The sequence below is a fragment of the Antennarius striatus genome, chromosome 16 (assembly GCF_040054535.1).
Source record: "Antennarius striatus isolate MH-2024 chromosome 16, ASM4005453v1, whole genome shotgun sequence".
Lineage (NCBI taxonomy): Eukaryota > Metazoa > Chordata > Actinopteri > Lophiiformes > Antennariidae > Antennarius > Antennarius striatus.
This window is the reverse complement of record NC_090791.1, coordinates 14,825,327-14,841,149: the sequence shown is the minus strand read 5'-3', so window position 1 is coordinate 14,841,149 and position 15,823 is coordinate 14,825,327. Positions and strand designations below refer to the sequence as shown.

General features: G+C 38.2%; 2 protein-coding genes and 1 long non-coding RNA gene across 4 annotated transcripts in view; 2 read left to right on the top strand and 1 right to left on the bottom strand.

Annotated features, from left to right (window-relative positions):
* Nucleotides 1-3,928: 3,928 nt before the first annotated feature.
* On the top strand, nt 3,929-7,305 carry LOC137610087 (uncharacterized). Its single transcript, XR_011038408.1, has 4 exons — nt 3,929-4,513; nt 5,095-5,160; nt 5,616-5,682; nt 5,774-7,305. It is a non-coding gene; the product is annotated as an uncharacterized lncRNA (long non-coding RNA).
* A 2,675-nt stretch (nt 7,306-9,980) lies between these two features.
* Nucleotides 9,981-12,543, bottom strand: tnfsf14 (TNF superfamily member 14). Of its 2 annotated transcripts, XM_068337252.1 has the most exons (4): nt 12,172-12,537; nt 11,052-11,085; nt 10,895-10,969; nt 9,981-10,742 (listed from the first exon to the last, which is right to left on the bottom strand). In XM_068337252.1, exons 1-4 carry the CDS (start codon nt 12,364-12,366, stop codon nt 10,357-10,359), a joined length of 690 nt encoding a protein of 229 aa, XP_068193353.1. In that variant the 5' UTR covers nt 12,367-12,537; the 3' UTR covers nt 9,981-10,356. The 2 variants fall into 2 exon arrangements, with proteins under 2 accessions (XP_068193353.1, XP_068193354.1); XM_068337253.1 differs by lacking the exon at nt 9,981-10,742 and having other exon boundaries at nt 10,751-10,969; nt 12,172-12,543.
* A 1,114-nt stretch (nt 12,544-13,657) lies between these two features.
* tmed1a (transmembrane p24 trafficking protein 1a) overlaps nt 13,658-15,823 on the top strand; it is a 5,571-nt gene continuing 3,405 nt past the window's right edge. The window contains exons 1-2 of the mRNA XM_068337211.1: nt 13,658-14,119; nt 15,163-15,260. Of these exons, the coding sequence (XP_068193312.1) occupies nt 13,925-14,119; nt 15,163-15,260 (293 nt within the window). The 5' untranslated portion in view covers nt 13,658-13,924. The remainder of the gene's footprint in view (nt 14,120-15,162; nt 15,261-15,823) is intronic.

Here is a 15,823-nt window from a genome sequence, read left to right as displayed (position 1 = left end):
TCATCAGTCATGGAGAAATGGTTTTTGGACTAAGTGTAGGAAAACGTTGACGGACATGAATAAGTGGAGCAGAATATTTCAGTCAAGGAGGTAGCACATTTCCTCATGTAGGGGTACTTTTCCACTAGAAGTTCCAAACTGTCCGTGAGCTCTGGACTTCAGCTAAATGTCAGTTTGTGACGTCAATGTCTCATCGTTAGCTGAAGAAGAGTTCAGATGAAAAAGTACTGCATTTTTTGATACGAATGAATCAACATCAGCATCTTCCCAAAAAGGATGGCACATGAAGGTAGCAACTGGCCCGAACAAAGAAAAATCTTGGAAGTGTTTTTCAAACTCTGACAGAAAGTTGTCGGTTTCCCTTGCATCTCCAAATCCGCTCTTTTAGATTCAGACGTTTTATCATCTTGTGTTAATTTTTGAGAGATGAAACTATTTTTCGATGTCTAGGCCTTCCAGAATTCACATGTTACTTCTTTAAATTTATCTTTAAATCTTTGGTAGATGAGTCTCTCTTGTTTTGACTTTCCACAATTTAGATGCTGTTTCACTTTGAGGTGATCTTTTAATCTTTGATTGATGCGATACTTTTGTAATGTGTCAACTTTCCATAATTCAGATGTAATTTCTCTTTGAGTTAACTGTCAAAAATTTTAAAAGCACTAAATGATGGCAGGATTAATTGCAATAACTCCTACTTGGCTTAAAGTAACTGCAGAGAAAATATATGTGACCCTTAATTTCAAAATATTAAAAATTTACCCAATTCAGCAACATAGAATCAAACAGAGAACCAATGTCCACAACATTAACTCCTTCCTTTTATGAAATTTTATTAATAATCAAAGCAGAAAAAATGAAAATAATCTTTTGGAAATGGCAGGTATATCAGTTTGAGATTAAAAAAAAAAATCAACACTCAATAGTCATCAATAAACATTTTTAATGTAATCAATTAAAATTTTATCTCATGATGTTTGTAGAGCCAGAGAGAGGATTTGAGCAATCAATTAAAAATGTCCTTTTTTCAGAGATGGGTGTGACGCCTCACAGTTTTCCTGGTCCTTATGTAATAGCAGGCCGTGGTCAGTCCATTACAGAAGAATTGACTCTTGCTATTAAAGAATTGCTCGGTTTATTCAATAGCAAGAGTTTATTCCTGTCGGTGATGTTCAATGGAACTGACACCTATTTTTCTGCTCTTATTTTATACCTCTGCCACCCCCTGACTAAAAACACCTCCTTACGAGTGGTTAGTAATCCCTTATGATTTTGAATGAATTCCTTTAGGCAAGGAGGCCTTAACTTTTGCTGTCTCTCATTTACTTGATATCCTCGAGGCAAAAGTTCTACAAATGGTGTGAAACAATGTTTTCACTTTCAAGTGGAGTTCTACACTGTACTTACACATCTTCTGGACCAGCAGCTCATCATCTGATTCCCCAGCTTGGGAACCAGTGCCAGTGTGTGTGTGTGTGTGTGTGTGTGTGTGTGTGTGTGTGTGTGTGTGTGTGTGTGTGTGTGTGTGTGTGTGTGTGTGTGTGTGTGAGACTGCTGAAGTATGACAGTGACACTAACACTAGAGTTCGCTATTAATTTCCCCTAAGGGATCATTCCAGGATATAAAAGGAAAGAAAGAAAAAAAAGACGCGTCAACTGGCCACTTGTAGAGGGGGATTGGGGGTATTTTGACACTTGCTACCAGCAACCACAATAGTCCCATGAACCATGAACAACCTCTTGGAGACCCTGTGACAATTTTGCTATTCTTTTTGGCTGAGGTTAAGGCCAAGGCCATGATATGCTTAAGGCACGGATCCTCAAATAGTTCAGGACTCTTGGACCTTCTTAATGTGATGCACAAGAACAGTGTTCGTGTGCCTGGCTTAAGGGGAGGACACAGAATTCAAAGATCCTGGCCTCGAAGGCATACCATACCAAATAAGAATCTGAAAATAGGCATTGTCCTGGTGTATGGAAGCATACACCCTATAGCCCACAGACACACACTGCCTGTCTTTGACAACCTGTGTTAGTGTCACAGTCTCCGTAAAGATTGGTATTAACACGTCATATGGCCAATGGTGAACAACATTAACCACACGAACAATCTTGTTCCTGTTGTTTCTGGAAATAGTAATTTTTCAGTTTGCAGCTATTATATCAAGTTTACACTATGGTTGTGGAATCAGTCAATGCTGCATCCGTGTATGGAGTTTTACTTGGAAATGATTTTACGCCCCAACAATGCAAAAAAAAACCTTAATCACAGAGAAAGCATCATCAGTGAAATATGTGGGATTTCTCAGTATATTGTAAACTTGCACATGACTGGATACTGCTGACTCACAACAATACAACCGCACTTCTGCTTTTTCCACCCTATTCAAATAATAGCTTTTATCTACCATCATTTTGTTGAAATATAATTCCACTGATCTGCAGCAGATGTTAAAGTTTTCAACCACTGTGGAACTTGTATGGGCATGTCATTTCTTTGTTGTGTTATTTGAAAGCCACCAGTACAAGTAACCAAACACAGGTGTCATTTACTCTTTGAGCCTCCATGCAGTGTGATGGCACATACCTGAACCAACATCCATCCTGTTTTTCTGCGATTAAACTTTCCCTGACGTGCAAAACAGAGATGGTGAAACCATCTCGACTGACCTCAACTAGAATTTAAAAGTAGATGGGAATTTTCAGGAGGTGTGAAAAGTAAACAACACATCAGGGCATTTTTAAAATGTGGTTTTTGCTTGGTGCAGTTCCTACCCTAAATTGATATATCACATAAAGTATGAAATGCTGAATTATATTTAATGCAATAAAATCAGTTATTTATTCCTGAAATTTAAAGTATGGACTTGTTTTAATGTTTAAAATTTAAGGAACCCAAAAGCACAAAGGGAAAGTAGGCAGATGCAGATTGAAGTTTGTGTTTAATTCCAAGTAGACTTCAGGATAACAGGTAATCAGTCCAAACAGGCAAACAAGTCCAAAGAGGAGCAGACAACAGGCAGATCAGTACAGGTTATTCAAGCAAGAAACAGGAATGCTGGACAATACTGTAGTACAAGTGCTAACAATCGGGGGGGGGGGGGGCTGAGGGCTGAGCAGAGGATATGTAGGGTGTTGGATTATGGGTTACAGGTGAGGAAACACAGGTGAGGGGGAGGAGCTTAGGTGAATACAGGGAGGTGGAAAAGGATCTGAAATAATAATAATAATAATAATAATAATAATAATGGATTAGATGACAAGAGACATTAATGAAAATACTCAAAGACAGGGTCAGACTCAGGCAATTGATTCGCTGTGGCGACCCCTGAAGGAAAAAGCCAAAAGGATAAGAAGAATGAAAATACTCAAATGAATGAATTAATAGAGCTGAAACGCAAAAACCACGAGTAGCGAGGGCGCACTGTATATTATATTATATCACTCTACCCATACCTAACTAGGCCTGTTTATTTATGCCTTTTTATTCCTATGCCTATTTATGCCTTTTTATTTGTATATTCTTGATGGGTTATTTATTACTCTTTGTATTTGGTGTTGGTAGATTTCTACTACTTTTTATGTGCTGGTGCTTTCTGTGTGCTTTTTCTGTGTTTTTTGTGTGCGACGGAGAAGTTAATTTCCCTGACGGAACTTCCCTAAGGGATCAATAAAGTTCCTCCCTACTTTCTCTTTCTCTATTATATTATATTATATTATATTATATTATATTATATTATATTATATTATATTATATTATATTATATTATATTATATTATATTATATTATATTATATTATATTATATTGTAAGCCTACGATAGTGGTTGCAATTACTCTCCACCTGCGTTTGATCTTTTCACTAAATAATTATCAATGTATTATATTAATTCCACCATTATTAAGATAACTATATAACGCTCTAAAAAACAAAAGAGGAAACAGGTTCAAAACTGTCAAATGCAATGGCTTTCAAAAACAAAATATAAAAAGTACTCAAAAACACTATTCAGAAGGCCAAAGTTCACCACTCCTCCATTCTCTGTCTAGCAGCAAGACTAGTTCCTCTATTTGGTGTGAGTGTTGGTGTGTAGGAGAGTAGGGCCAGTCCCAAAATGTAGCTCCCTGCCCACCATGGTGTTTGTCTTCAATACAGGGGAAATTACCATATGGATTCCTCTTTGTTCTACAAATACCTCCAGGGCATGTCCTAACGCAGTCGATCATATTTTTTTTTTAAAAAGTCCTCATCTCATGCACACACTGAGCTCAGGAAGCAAGCACACACAAACTACTTTGATGCATTGGAGAGGCAACTCAAGACCTGTCATCAGCTCTTCATCTAGCTGGCTGTGCTCCCCAAAATCAGATGCTTTGAGCCTTCCATTGTGCTGACGATGTCACATCCCACCCAGCGCTCCCTGATCCATCTCCTGCTGCTGTGGATCACCATCCTTTCCATTATACAGGCTGTGATCATCATCCTCTTCTTCACTGCTGGACATCACTTCATGGTGAGACTTCTTCAAATTCTGAAGTCTGAAGTTACCAATTGTTATAACAGCTTATTGTCTTAAATGATATGTTACAAACTTTACAGTGTAAGCTATACTTTTACTGTCTCTCATCGCTTTTTAATGAATATTATGATACGTTTATCAGAACTGCTTGGTGTACGAACACCTGTGCAGTGCAGCTGTTCTTTCTTGTGGTTTTTTTTAGTGGCAAAGCTGATCAAAATGACACCCTTTGTGGTTTGCAGCTGGTTACAGAGACCCTCATTGTGACTCCTAAACACTGACAGATTTTGAATCATGTTCAAATAGAAAACTTTCAATTCACACAGAAGAGTGCAGAGCGACCCAAATATCACAACATGCTTTGATGTGTAGGAAATGTAAGTTTGGTAGTGAAAGCGTAACATTTCTACGTGTAGGGGAACAGTTCTAATGGAATTTAGAATTTTGCTAAACAGAGTAATAGAGAACTAGAACTGAATTCCTTCACCTGCGATCTTTATTCCAGGGAATGTTTGATGTCCAAAAACTCTAACAGTAACATTAATCCCAAGCTTGTTTTCTGTTTCTTCCTTTAGTCTCTGAACAGAAGTGACACAGCAGCGCAACAGAAAGTGCTTCCCCAAACAAATGGGACGCCTTCGGTAAGAAGAACCACAGCTTCAGATTGTGTGCTCCAGCGCTTAACCTCACTGTGTTACGTAACGCATTCTCACGAATAAAACACCAATGTTGCTGCTGATTAACAGATTTTTTAGAAACCCATTATTCTTGACTCACAATTATTTCTTGATTGCTATTTGGTTTTATTTCAACTTCTTCCTCTCATTTGCTAATGTCAGATAGTCTAACCACTGTCCTCCCTTGCTGGAGGAAACATAATGACGTCAATACCACATTCGGGGAAATCGCAATAGACCTAACTGTGTCTCTTTATTTTCCTTCTGAAAATAATTTATGTGTGCTGTTGTCACTTTTTAAAGAGATGTGATATTGTCATCACATTCACAAACATTTAACACCTCTTTAGCTTGCCCTTAGGTCACCTCTGAATCAGTGACCACATTTAAAAACAGATTAACAGAACTCTGTCTTTCAGCCTCCCCCCATTAAAGATGAGCTTCTCTTGGGCAAAGGAAAGATGGTGACCTACAGGGCGACTGAAGGTAAATTGGAATAATTCAGTTCACAAAGATATAGACGTAGGTTTTAGAAAAAAAACCTCTCCACTCATAGCAGCTTTTCTATTACCAACAGTCAACGGACAAATCAAATGGCAAGCAAAGAATCCAAGTGTCAGCCTCATTTCAGAAGAGGGGACAGATCTGGAAATAGGTCAGGATGGATATTACCTTCTGAATCTTCAGGTGACGTTGAAGAGATCTGAATGTCCGTGCTATGGAACAACGGGATCGGAATGCACGGTCAGTCTGTCATACGAAAACAACGTTCTACTTCAGGGCTGGATTAACAACAGCACATGCAGCACAGGCCTCCTTGGAAAGGTAGAAGTCCTGAGCGCTGGAAGCACCCTGGAGTTCAGCAGCAACCTGCCAAACAATAAACTTGATGAAACCGAATCCCTCACCCACCTTGATATCGTCTACTTATACAAGCCATAGATGCAGCTCTGATATGTTACACATATATAATTGTGTAACATATGCCATCGGCATGCATGTTTTGTCCATGTCTGAATGGCTTTTCTCCAGGTATTCCAGTTTCCCCCCACCATCAGGAAAAAACATGCTTCTAAGGAACTTGAGGTTATGTTGGCCGTTTGTGACGGCGAACTCAGGGGGCAGCATCTCATTGTACCGTTGTATGATGAGAATAAAGCTAATTAATCTGAATTTTAATATATATTTGGAGACCATTCCATGTTGTAGGCACTTGTCCAGCTCTGGGGAAGCATTGGCAGCAAACCTGCTCAAATGCATATATGGGCATACTCTTCAGATCCACATCAATCATGTAACGGTCTTGCTAGAAGAAAAGGCTGGACTCAGTAGAGATGTGTGCTATCCACAGGCCGGATGTTAACATCACACAACACATTCTGAACTGATAAGAAGTGTAGCCTAACTTAAGTTTATTTTAACGTATTGTTTGGGTCTCTTGAACAAATTAGTCATACAGCAGCTCAGGATTGACATCAACACTACAGGTCTGTTCCTCTGCTGTGGCACTAAAGACTCAGTGAGACTGACTCTGCTCAAGTTTCTTTAAATTGTATTCCAGTTATCAGCAAGAATGTGTTAATCTGAGTTGTATTACATAGCATTTATCATCAGGCAAATGTTTTTGAACAACAATTATTTGCTACCTGATGATTTATTTCTTGTGTATTTATGTTTATTTATTTTTAGTTTGAACCTGAAATTTTCACAATAACACAATGTATTTAAGAAGATTCCACAGACATGTCAGTGAATAACCAATGAATGTATGTCACTGTGTGACTATGTATGTCATTGCATGTACTGTACATATAAATGGTGTCAGTGAGTTTCTGTAATGTAATTTTTCACTTGCTTTTGTAATGTGCTTTTATGACTTGTTCGACATGGTTGTTATGAATTTAAGAACAAATCCATCCATTTGAAGGACACTCATATCATGTGCTGGACCCTGCCATGACTGTAGGTTACAGCATGGATGATCCACCAGGTCATCACACAACCATTTAGTCTCACAGTCACTCCTACAGTACATGGGAAGTACTGGTAACTCTAGACACGCTGTACAACTTTTACGCTGCAGATTTTTTAAGAAAATTAATTACAGAATCCGACCTGTAAACACTTGTATTTTTTATTTTCTTAATTTTTTTATTATATTTACAATATTATTAATTTTATAACATAAATATGTTTTTCACTATGGGTACAGCTTTCTTGTAACTGTCCACCACATAGATGTTTAATTACATGACCATATATTTACAGAATGTTAACTGCATTTTTATTTCTATTAAATAATAAAAAATAAAAATGTTATTGTTATACTACTGTACTACTAAAGTTATTAAAAGACTGGCCTTCTATATCACTTTTCTTGGTTTAACTATTATCTACTGTAAACCAGAATGGACACATTCACCTAGAGGTTACCAGACAAGTCAAGCAACAAAGACCACACCAACCTGAGTTCTCTTTAACCCTAGACCCTAACAAACCATAAGTGTACTACAAACAACAAACAAAACAACAAAAGAACAAAATAAATAATAATTTAATAGTTAGAAATAACTAATATGCCGACATGTTACTGAGTGAACTTCAGCTTACAGTTCGAGGTATTTCTGTTGATGTGAAATCATTAATCTTGAGGGTTTATACTGAGAGTTACAGAGTGTGTCAAAATGAGTATTTGGTTTTGTCCAGTGTTTATAGAAGTTTATATCATGTTAGGAATAGGGTCACCTCATACTGATGTTTGTATGATAGTATGATTCAAAATCGCACGGCATGTGTTCTGAGAACCATGAAACCTTCGTCTTTACGTCTGACTATGTTACTACTACCCTGAAAAAATGACAGGGTTTTGATTAAATCTGTATTTTGTTGATACTTTTGATTATATTTAACATTGTAAAACCTCCATATGACACTCAACAGAATACATGCAATTTCAAATTTTCGCTAGTTTGTTTGGACTTGAGTTGTTTTTGAGATCCTGGATATACAGTTAAGTGAAAGTGAGAAGTCATATATTAACAGCGGGACCCCGCAGGTTATGGATCAGCAATAGGAAGACACACAGGAGCCCCCCCCCTCTCCCCCCTCCCCCGCTTTATGCTGTCAAAGAATTTATCATCTAGAGTCTAAATAGAGACAAGAAAATAATAAAATACAAAATACAATATTTATATCTTCCCACCTACTTCATAACAAATGGCACGCTATATGTTGAAAGGTCATTTGGTAATCTGAGCGACCAGGACTCAGTCTCTGTATTACTATTCATCCGAACTCTATCTTTGCTAACCTCAGCTGTGGTGTGCCACATATAAACCTGTCTATTAGCTGTTGCCAACACAGTTTTCCATTAGTCATATGCATGGGTTGGTTTGTTCCTTTGTTTATTTTCCATTGTCTGATATGGAAAGTGTGAAATCAGTGTGTTCAATTTGAGTTGAACACATCAAGTTCATCAAGTTCGTCTTTCCATCATTTTCACCCGAACGTCATTTAACATGATTTCAGCTTGTCCCGTTAGGGGTCGCCGCTGTGTCTCATCCTTTTTCATGTCAGCCTATGTTCTGAATCTTTTCTCTAATATGCTGCTATTTTTATGCCAAGTAATATACGACTATTCATAACGAAGAGATTGCTTGTGATTCAAGCTGAAGGAGAAGATTGTTAATAAGAAACACTATGCCACGTTACTTTATACCGAAAAATTACAATGACATCAAATATGCATGAGCAAAGCTTGCACTCTGATCCCTTAAACGTCCGTCCTCGCCATAAGTCTACCTCATGTGTGGAACACAAGGGGACAGCATTTAGCTGTGGACTATTCATCTGTCTGACATCTTGGTCTTTTTTTAAGGCCTTAAATAGGACAGACTGATAATGCTCTATTCCCAAAGCAGTAGAGGAAAAAATTTGATATCAACATCATCGACTCAATTCCACTTTATCAGTGAACTATGTTTGTTTCATCGTTGAATAATTTGATTTAGACTAGCTTTAGATACGCCCTCCATTGTTACTGCACCCCAACACATATTGGGTTTTCCAGCTCTGGGCCATGATGACTCACACATACATTTAGATATATGTGAAAGGAAATGCATGACTGTGTAAAATGCCTGACTGGGGGGTCACTTCTGATTCCACTTACACACATGCATACCATACTCCTGCTAGAGCATGCTTTCAGCAGCCATCGTTCTCAAGATCTCGGGTTGAAAGTGAGTCAGGCAGTCTGCTGACACCGCTTCCCTCCCTCACAACGATACCCCCCCAGCTCCACCACTTCCTCTTCAGTTTACAACCCTGTGGGTGTTTTCAGAAGCAGCATCTTTGAACCGACGCCACTGAGGGGAAAGTGTAACAGCAATTGTTTGTGAGACGCAAGAAGAAGCTCCGTAGGGTAATGAGACTGGCTTCTTTTGTGTGCGTGGGCACTCGTCACTATTAATATACACTCATCACTGTAATATGTTGCACGACAGTAGATTACAGCATACTGATCATTCTTACCCCCCTGCAGAACTGCATTTAATGCAAAACCAGTATTGTAGCATGATCAGGCTGGTTAAAGGTGGATGACCTATTAAGTAGCAAATGTTCTTTGTGGTGTTAAAAAGGACGCGTCTGCAGAATACTAGGTTGTGCTGTTGGACTGAATAGTGAAACATTTGCAGACACACACAAGCCTGTATGTACACAGTAGCTCCTTTCAGCCAGCAAACAAGAAGTATGAATCATTTTGTTTATTTAATTATTTTATTTACATTATTGCACATGAATAGAGTAGGATTATTGCAAGTATGCCATTCATTCTTGTGAAACAAATAAATACTCGATTTGTATCATGAAAAGCCATGTCAGAAAATATTAATTTAGCATGAAAATAAGTAATAACTTTATTATAAGATCAACTATTCAGTCTTGTCAAATTCAATCTTATTTCTCATTAACTAATATTTAACATTCAGTTAATTAAATGTAAAGTACAGCAAGTATAAAAGTAATAATATAAAAAGTGAAATCTGAATATAGCATCAGAAGCCTCATAACATTTAACATTTACAAAAAAGCTTTTATCTACATTTCTATACCCTCCCTTCCAACAGAGAGACTCATATTGGTACATAAATGTGGTATTTATACCATAAATGCACCAAATACATTCTCAAATGATTTGCTTTGCATAATTTGCGAGGTGTTACTCACTTTCACAAAGATTGCATCATCTTTTCGGAGGTGGAACACTCCACCCAGGTAGCTATTGGATAACGTGTGGCGGATCTTTGTTGAGTGTTTCCTGGACATCAGAAGGGTAATACTTTCCCCTAAGTAAAGTTTAGTGTTTAATTCTACAGAGTGGTAAAATACATTGTTGAATAAGAATGAAATCTTAGAATAGACATAATAAAAGCCTTCCTTCTGGATAAAAAGAAATCCATCTTTGTAATGCATGTCATAGCAGAGAGGGTCTGCAATCATGCTCCATGCCATGATTTTACTTCCATGAACTGCATCTTGGCCATCTGGGGGGGGGGGGAATTAGTAAATAAATAAAATAAAACAGCAGCCAAGTCAATTCAGACTCATTTAAAACATTAGCTTTGAACTCATGGATTTTAATTTTAATTTCCAGAACTATTTATTTTGCTGTCTATACCATCAGCACTGATCTCACCTGTCAGGTGTGCAACGGGTTTGGATGGCAAAATTTGAGGACTGGGCCTTTTAACGGGTGAAGTCACTTGTTCAGCTGTCAGAGGAGTAAATGTGTTTAAATGAAACAACCTGAGGAGATGGATCAGTTTAAGTTGAAAACTTAAAACTAGACATACCTGCTATGACTTTAGATGATGATGCCGACATGGCCTGCAACAAGAAAAAAAAAAAAAGGTAGAAATTTCATCTCTGTGTATGTTTACGTGTGCACATGCAAGTACGTAAGTGATGCGTCACTGGTGGATGTGATCATGTGAAGAAGTTGTGAATAATTTTCTACAAGTTTCTCCAAATCTGAATTATGGTGAAAGAGTCACATTGTCTACTTTCAATTTCTGTGATATTGACTCTCAGTAGGACAGGCCCGTCTCTCCGGTAATGAACTAAAAGTTCAGACCACTTCCTGTTCCCCACTGTTTCTTTTTGTCAGCACTGTTCTCCTGTTTGCCAAACATTTTCCGATGAAATAAACATGTTAATGTAGCTGCTCAGGAAAATGAGTTGCAGCGACACGAGACAGCTTTCATCACGATGAACATTTATCCTCGTCACCCAGAGACGTCACAGGACTTCTCAGAATAGGCTGGACATGAAGTTACTTCTCCATCTCTTACCCAGTCTCTTCCCCATTATAGTAAAATAATTTCATTGTCAGCAGATTTTGGTGAAAACAGCTATTCATTTGATCAAATTGATTTTTTGGGGGGTTGTCTTTTTGGATTCCGCTTGTCTTTGTGTCGCAGTACAAGCGAAACCTATCGTGGCGTTTGGCACACATTACATGAGGCTCAATGTAGAATGTTATATCAGCAGGTGTAATCGTCTTCACAGCCTACACAACTTGGTCTTATAGAAATTCTGTAAGTAATAAATAAAACCTCGCAAAACCTCATCAGAATCCTGATTTTATAGTAACTTTCTCAACGGCAGAACTTGTGTGCTGATTTATTGACATTTCATGATGTCAATTTAAATTCCGGCATCGTTCATTTTTGTATTTTATGCTGAGATTTAACCTTAAAAATAAAGGTAAAATCTCAATGTACTTGCCTAAGTTTAATTCAAGTAGTTAAATTTATACATAAAATATTATATAAAGCATACATACAGTATACATATGCAGGACTCAGGTACTCCAAGAGCTAAAAAGTCACATTTAAAGAAAAATGAATGGTAACTCATGATGTTGACTGTAACTGTCATGGTAGGCAGATACAGACAGAGGCTGATACTCACAGATTCGGGGTGGTAGAGGCGGTAGATGAAGTAAGCTTCAATGGCCATGCCGCCCAACGCCACGCTTACCAGCAGGAAGAGCAGGTTCTGCGCCCCCATGGAACGCCATCGCCCGTGGCTCAGCTTGTGTGGCCCCGGGGGCCAGCTGACGCTGCTGTCCACCATATACACGGAGGGATTCCCACTCTGTATCATACCTGCAGTAGTAATACAGTTTGTGTGTGGGGGAAGGTCAAAACAACGGGAAAATATCTTCCACAAGCTGTCAGAGGTTATTGCTTCACTGAGGCTATGGAGACTAAAGGAGACTTTACAGACAGATGGGGGGAAAGCGGTGAAATGGGTGTGCTCACTCGTGGTTGGTTCAAGAGGAGATGAGCCGTCAGAGTCAGATACAGAAGTCTTGACATGTATGACCAAAGCTCTCAGTGAACGCTCTGAGTCTGCAAACAGACACGGGAAACATCAACACCAGACTAATGTGATTTATATGAACAGAATCAATCTTACAAAGCCTGAAAGTGAAGTGAAGGTGTCATCATTAAGTACATCATCATCACACACACACCCGCCACACACACACACACACACACACACACACACACACACACACACACACACACACACACACACACACAGCATTGAAATAACATTTCCTCTTTGCATACATACACACTCTGTCACTCTATTTACAGCCTGTCAGCAGCTTTTGACCAGAAAGGAGTTTAGTTCGAATCTCAGCCACCTGCTTTGTTTTTGTTAAATGTTCACCTTTGAGCCTGGCTGCACGGAATAGAATAAAATCCTGATATGTAAGTGAATGAATGAAATGAATGAGAGACAGCAGTACGTTCAGTCTGCTAGTAAAAAGGAGAAACAGAGTGTAAATATGCTGTCAATATTGAGATGGTTATAAAAATATTTATAAGTTCAACATAGTGGTAGAAGTACAGACAAATAGGCGATAGTAATAAAACCTGCATTGAGGAATTCATCTCTAAGGATTAGCTACGAACTAATAATGGTCTATTCTGTTCATAGAGAGAAACAGGAATCAATTCAACATTAATCCATGCATAAAAATCCTGGATTGGTCACTTTATTTGTATTCTCTCTGTTGTTGAGACATTTGTGACATCAATTCCTCTATAGTTTCCCCTACAGAACGGAAGATGACGTTAAAAAAAAGTGTAAATGGAGGTACGAGAGAGAAAAAACATAAAGAAATAAATGATACTGATACACAGACCCACACTGCAGTTAGTAAAATATATATATATAAAAATTTATATATATATAAAAATTTATATATATATAAAAATTTATATATATATATATATATATATATATATATATATATATATATATATATATATATATATATATATATATATATATATATATATATATGACCTTTCTGGTCATATATATATATATATATATATATATATATATAAATTTTTTTTTTTTTTTACTAACTGCAGTGTGGGTCTGTGTATCAGTGGACACCTTCAGGCAACTAGAACTGCATGGGGAGGGCAGATTGCACCTCGTCACTCGTCACACTTTTGCATGTGGCTGCAGTCCAGAATGATTGACTCAGAGGTGGCTCCAGATCTTCAGCTTTAATCAAGTTTATTCTTCAAACAATAGGGTATAAAAGTTAACTATATTAGTAGAAACTTTGATATTTTATGTATGTAAAATATTGAAGAGGGTCGCTCAAAGTCAGTGAAAAGGGAATAAATGGACTATGCACTACCTGCGGGGGACGATGATGATGTCTGCAGAGTTCTGTTCGCTGGCATATTTGATTCTGGCCGTGGGGATGACCTTGGGCTTTGGGCCAAACCAACGTATGGAATTAACATTTCTGTTGCCTGCTGGCAGGACAGAGTGTTTTTACCAAACAGCCATTAGGAATGACAGCATGGAAGTTGAATATCAGGTAGACGATACATTTTCTCTATCATTCTCTTTGCCTTTCTAACAGGATCAGTAAAAAATAAAAGAATGTGTTTATTCTAAACAGCTTTGTTACAGTTGCTGGGTAATAGCTAACTAAAAACTAGTGAACTTTGATCTTGTAGATAAGTAAACTATCATTGTCGCTGCTGAAGAGGGAGAAAAATACCTCCCATATAAACATACTAAGATGCTATTTCAGTGCAAACATAAACATACTTAAATAAAAAAAATTATAGCAACATGATTCATTTCCTTTAAAGAAAAATGCAAAATATACATATTTGTTTCTATATTTAACTTCACATAATTGTTACTAAGTCTCTTGTTTTGCATGATTGACCTTTGTGACTTTATGGCAATGATCTTTGCATTGCAACACCTCTTATCGCCGCACCGGCGATTGTACTGTGGTTCCTACCAGCCCCTTCAAAACGACAGATTACTCAACACGCTTCACACACATTACTGTACCCATCAGCCACCCCCCTCAGCGGTGAAGGTGTTGAAACCTGGTCCCAGAGGTGTCGTTCGCTTGATTCGATGCATCTTCTCAACGCTTCACTCAGATGGTCGTCACAGCTACACTCACAGCTTCCTGCTCGGTTGAAGACTGCATCTGAATTTCATGATAATATCAAGACATATACTGTATTGTGTGTACATTAAAAAACTACGAGTCATTTTACGCTGCTTTATGAATAAATACATTTTAGAAAGACTTCCGCTGTTGCGGGTCACGGGGTTACTGGAGCCTATCCCAGCTGACTTGGAGCGGGAGGCCTGGTGCACTCCGAGTGCGACGCCGGTGCATCGCGAAACCACTGTGGTGTAGAAGTTTAGTGTACAGTAGAAGTGAATTTTGCTGCAGCATAAACTGACCACTTTCTATATGTGGGTTATTATGTTGTTGCTTTAATTTGACTGTCAGAAACGTTTTAGCAGAGAGTGTCAGTAAACCTTGTTGTGTTGGGGATGAGGCTGTGGAGAAAGTGGAGATGTGATCTGGGTCCTGTTGTCTTTCAGGTGTTAGCCGGGTCCGGTCTTGTTGTTGGCTTTGTTCTCACTGGACCCAGCGGACAGCAGCTGGTCTCTGATTTCAGGAGATCCGATGGCATTCACTTGTAGGTCAGCCCAAACGCCTCCATCCTCCACCTGCATGTGTTGCTCTCATTGTGGCGTTCAGGTCTACATGAAATGTCACACTGCTTTGAAACAGGATGAAGGATGAAGTGTATAGGATGTATAGGATGAAGTGTCATAATTATTGTCATGAACACTTTAAAACTATATCCAAGACATCCTAAATGTAAGAATACCTCCTTCTTTTATATCAAGAAATTGTGTACGATATTTTAACAAAACATGACTCACAGTTTTGTTTGCCAGCACTTGTCTTTAGTCATCAATCACTACATTCTTTCTACCCCCGTTTCTCTTATGGTACCTCTCCTTATGTCCACATTCTGCATGTATTTCAGTCTGTCCCATCATCTGGCTGTTTGTCTCTGGTGTGCTAATATTTTCAACAATAGACTTAAAAAGCATCACAGCAGAGAATAAAACCACAGAAAAACCGTTTCCACGTGTCCATGAGGCTGCTTGATGAGAAGGAGCTCACTGCCAAACTAAACACATGAACTATGGCAATGTCAGAAAACTGTTTAAAAAAGTTATTTAAGAAACC

What these genes read in the sequence shown, in the direction of transcription:
- tnfsf14 (XM_068337252.1), bottom strand. Translation starts at nt 12,366, where the DNA reads ATGATACAGAGTGGGAATCCCTCCGTGTATATGGTGGACAGCAGCGTC. An exon ending in GCCTCTACCACCCCGAATCT is followed by an intron (nt 11,086 to 12,171) that starts GTGAGTATCAGC and finishes TTCTTGTTGCAG; the next exon opens with GCCATGTCGGCATCATCATC. An exon ending in ATCATCTAAAGTCATAGCAG is followed by an intron (nt 10,970 to 11,051) that starts GTATGTCTAGTT and finishes CTCCTCTGACAG; the next exon opens with CTGAACAAGTGACTTCACCC.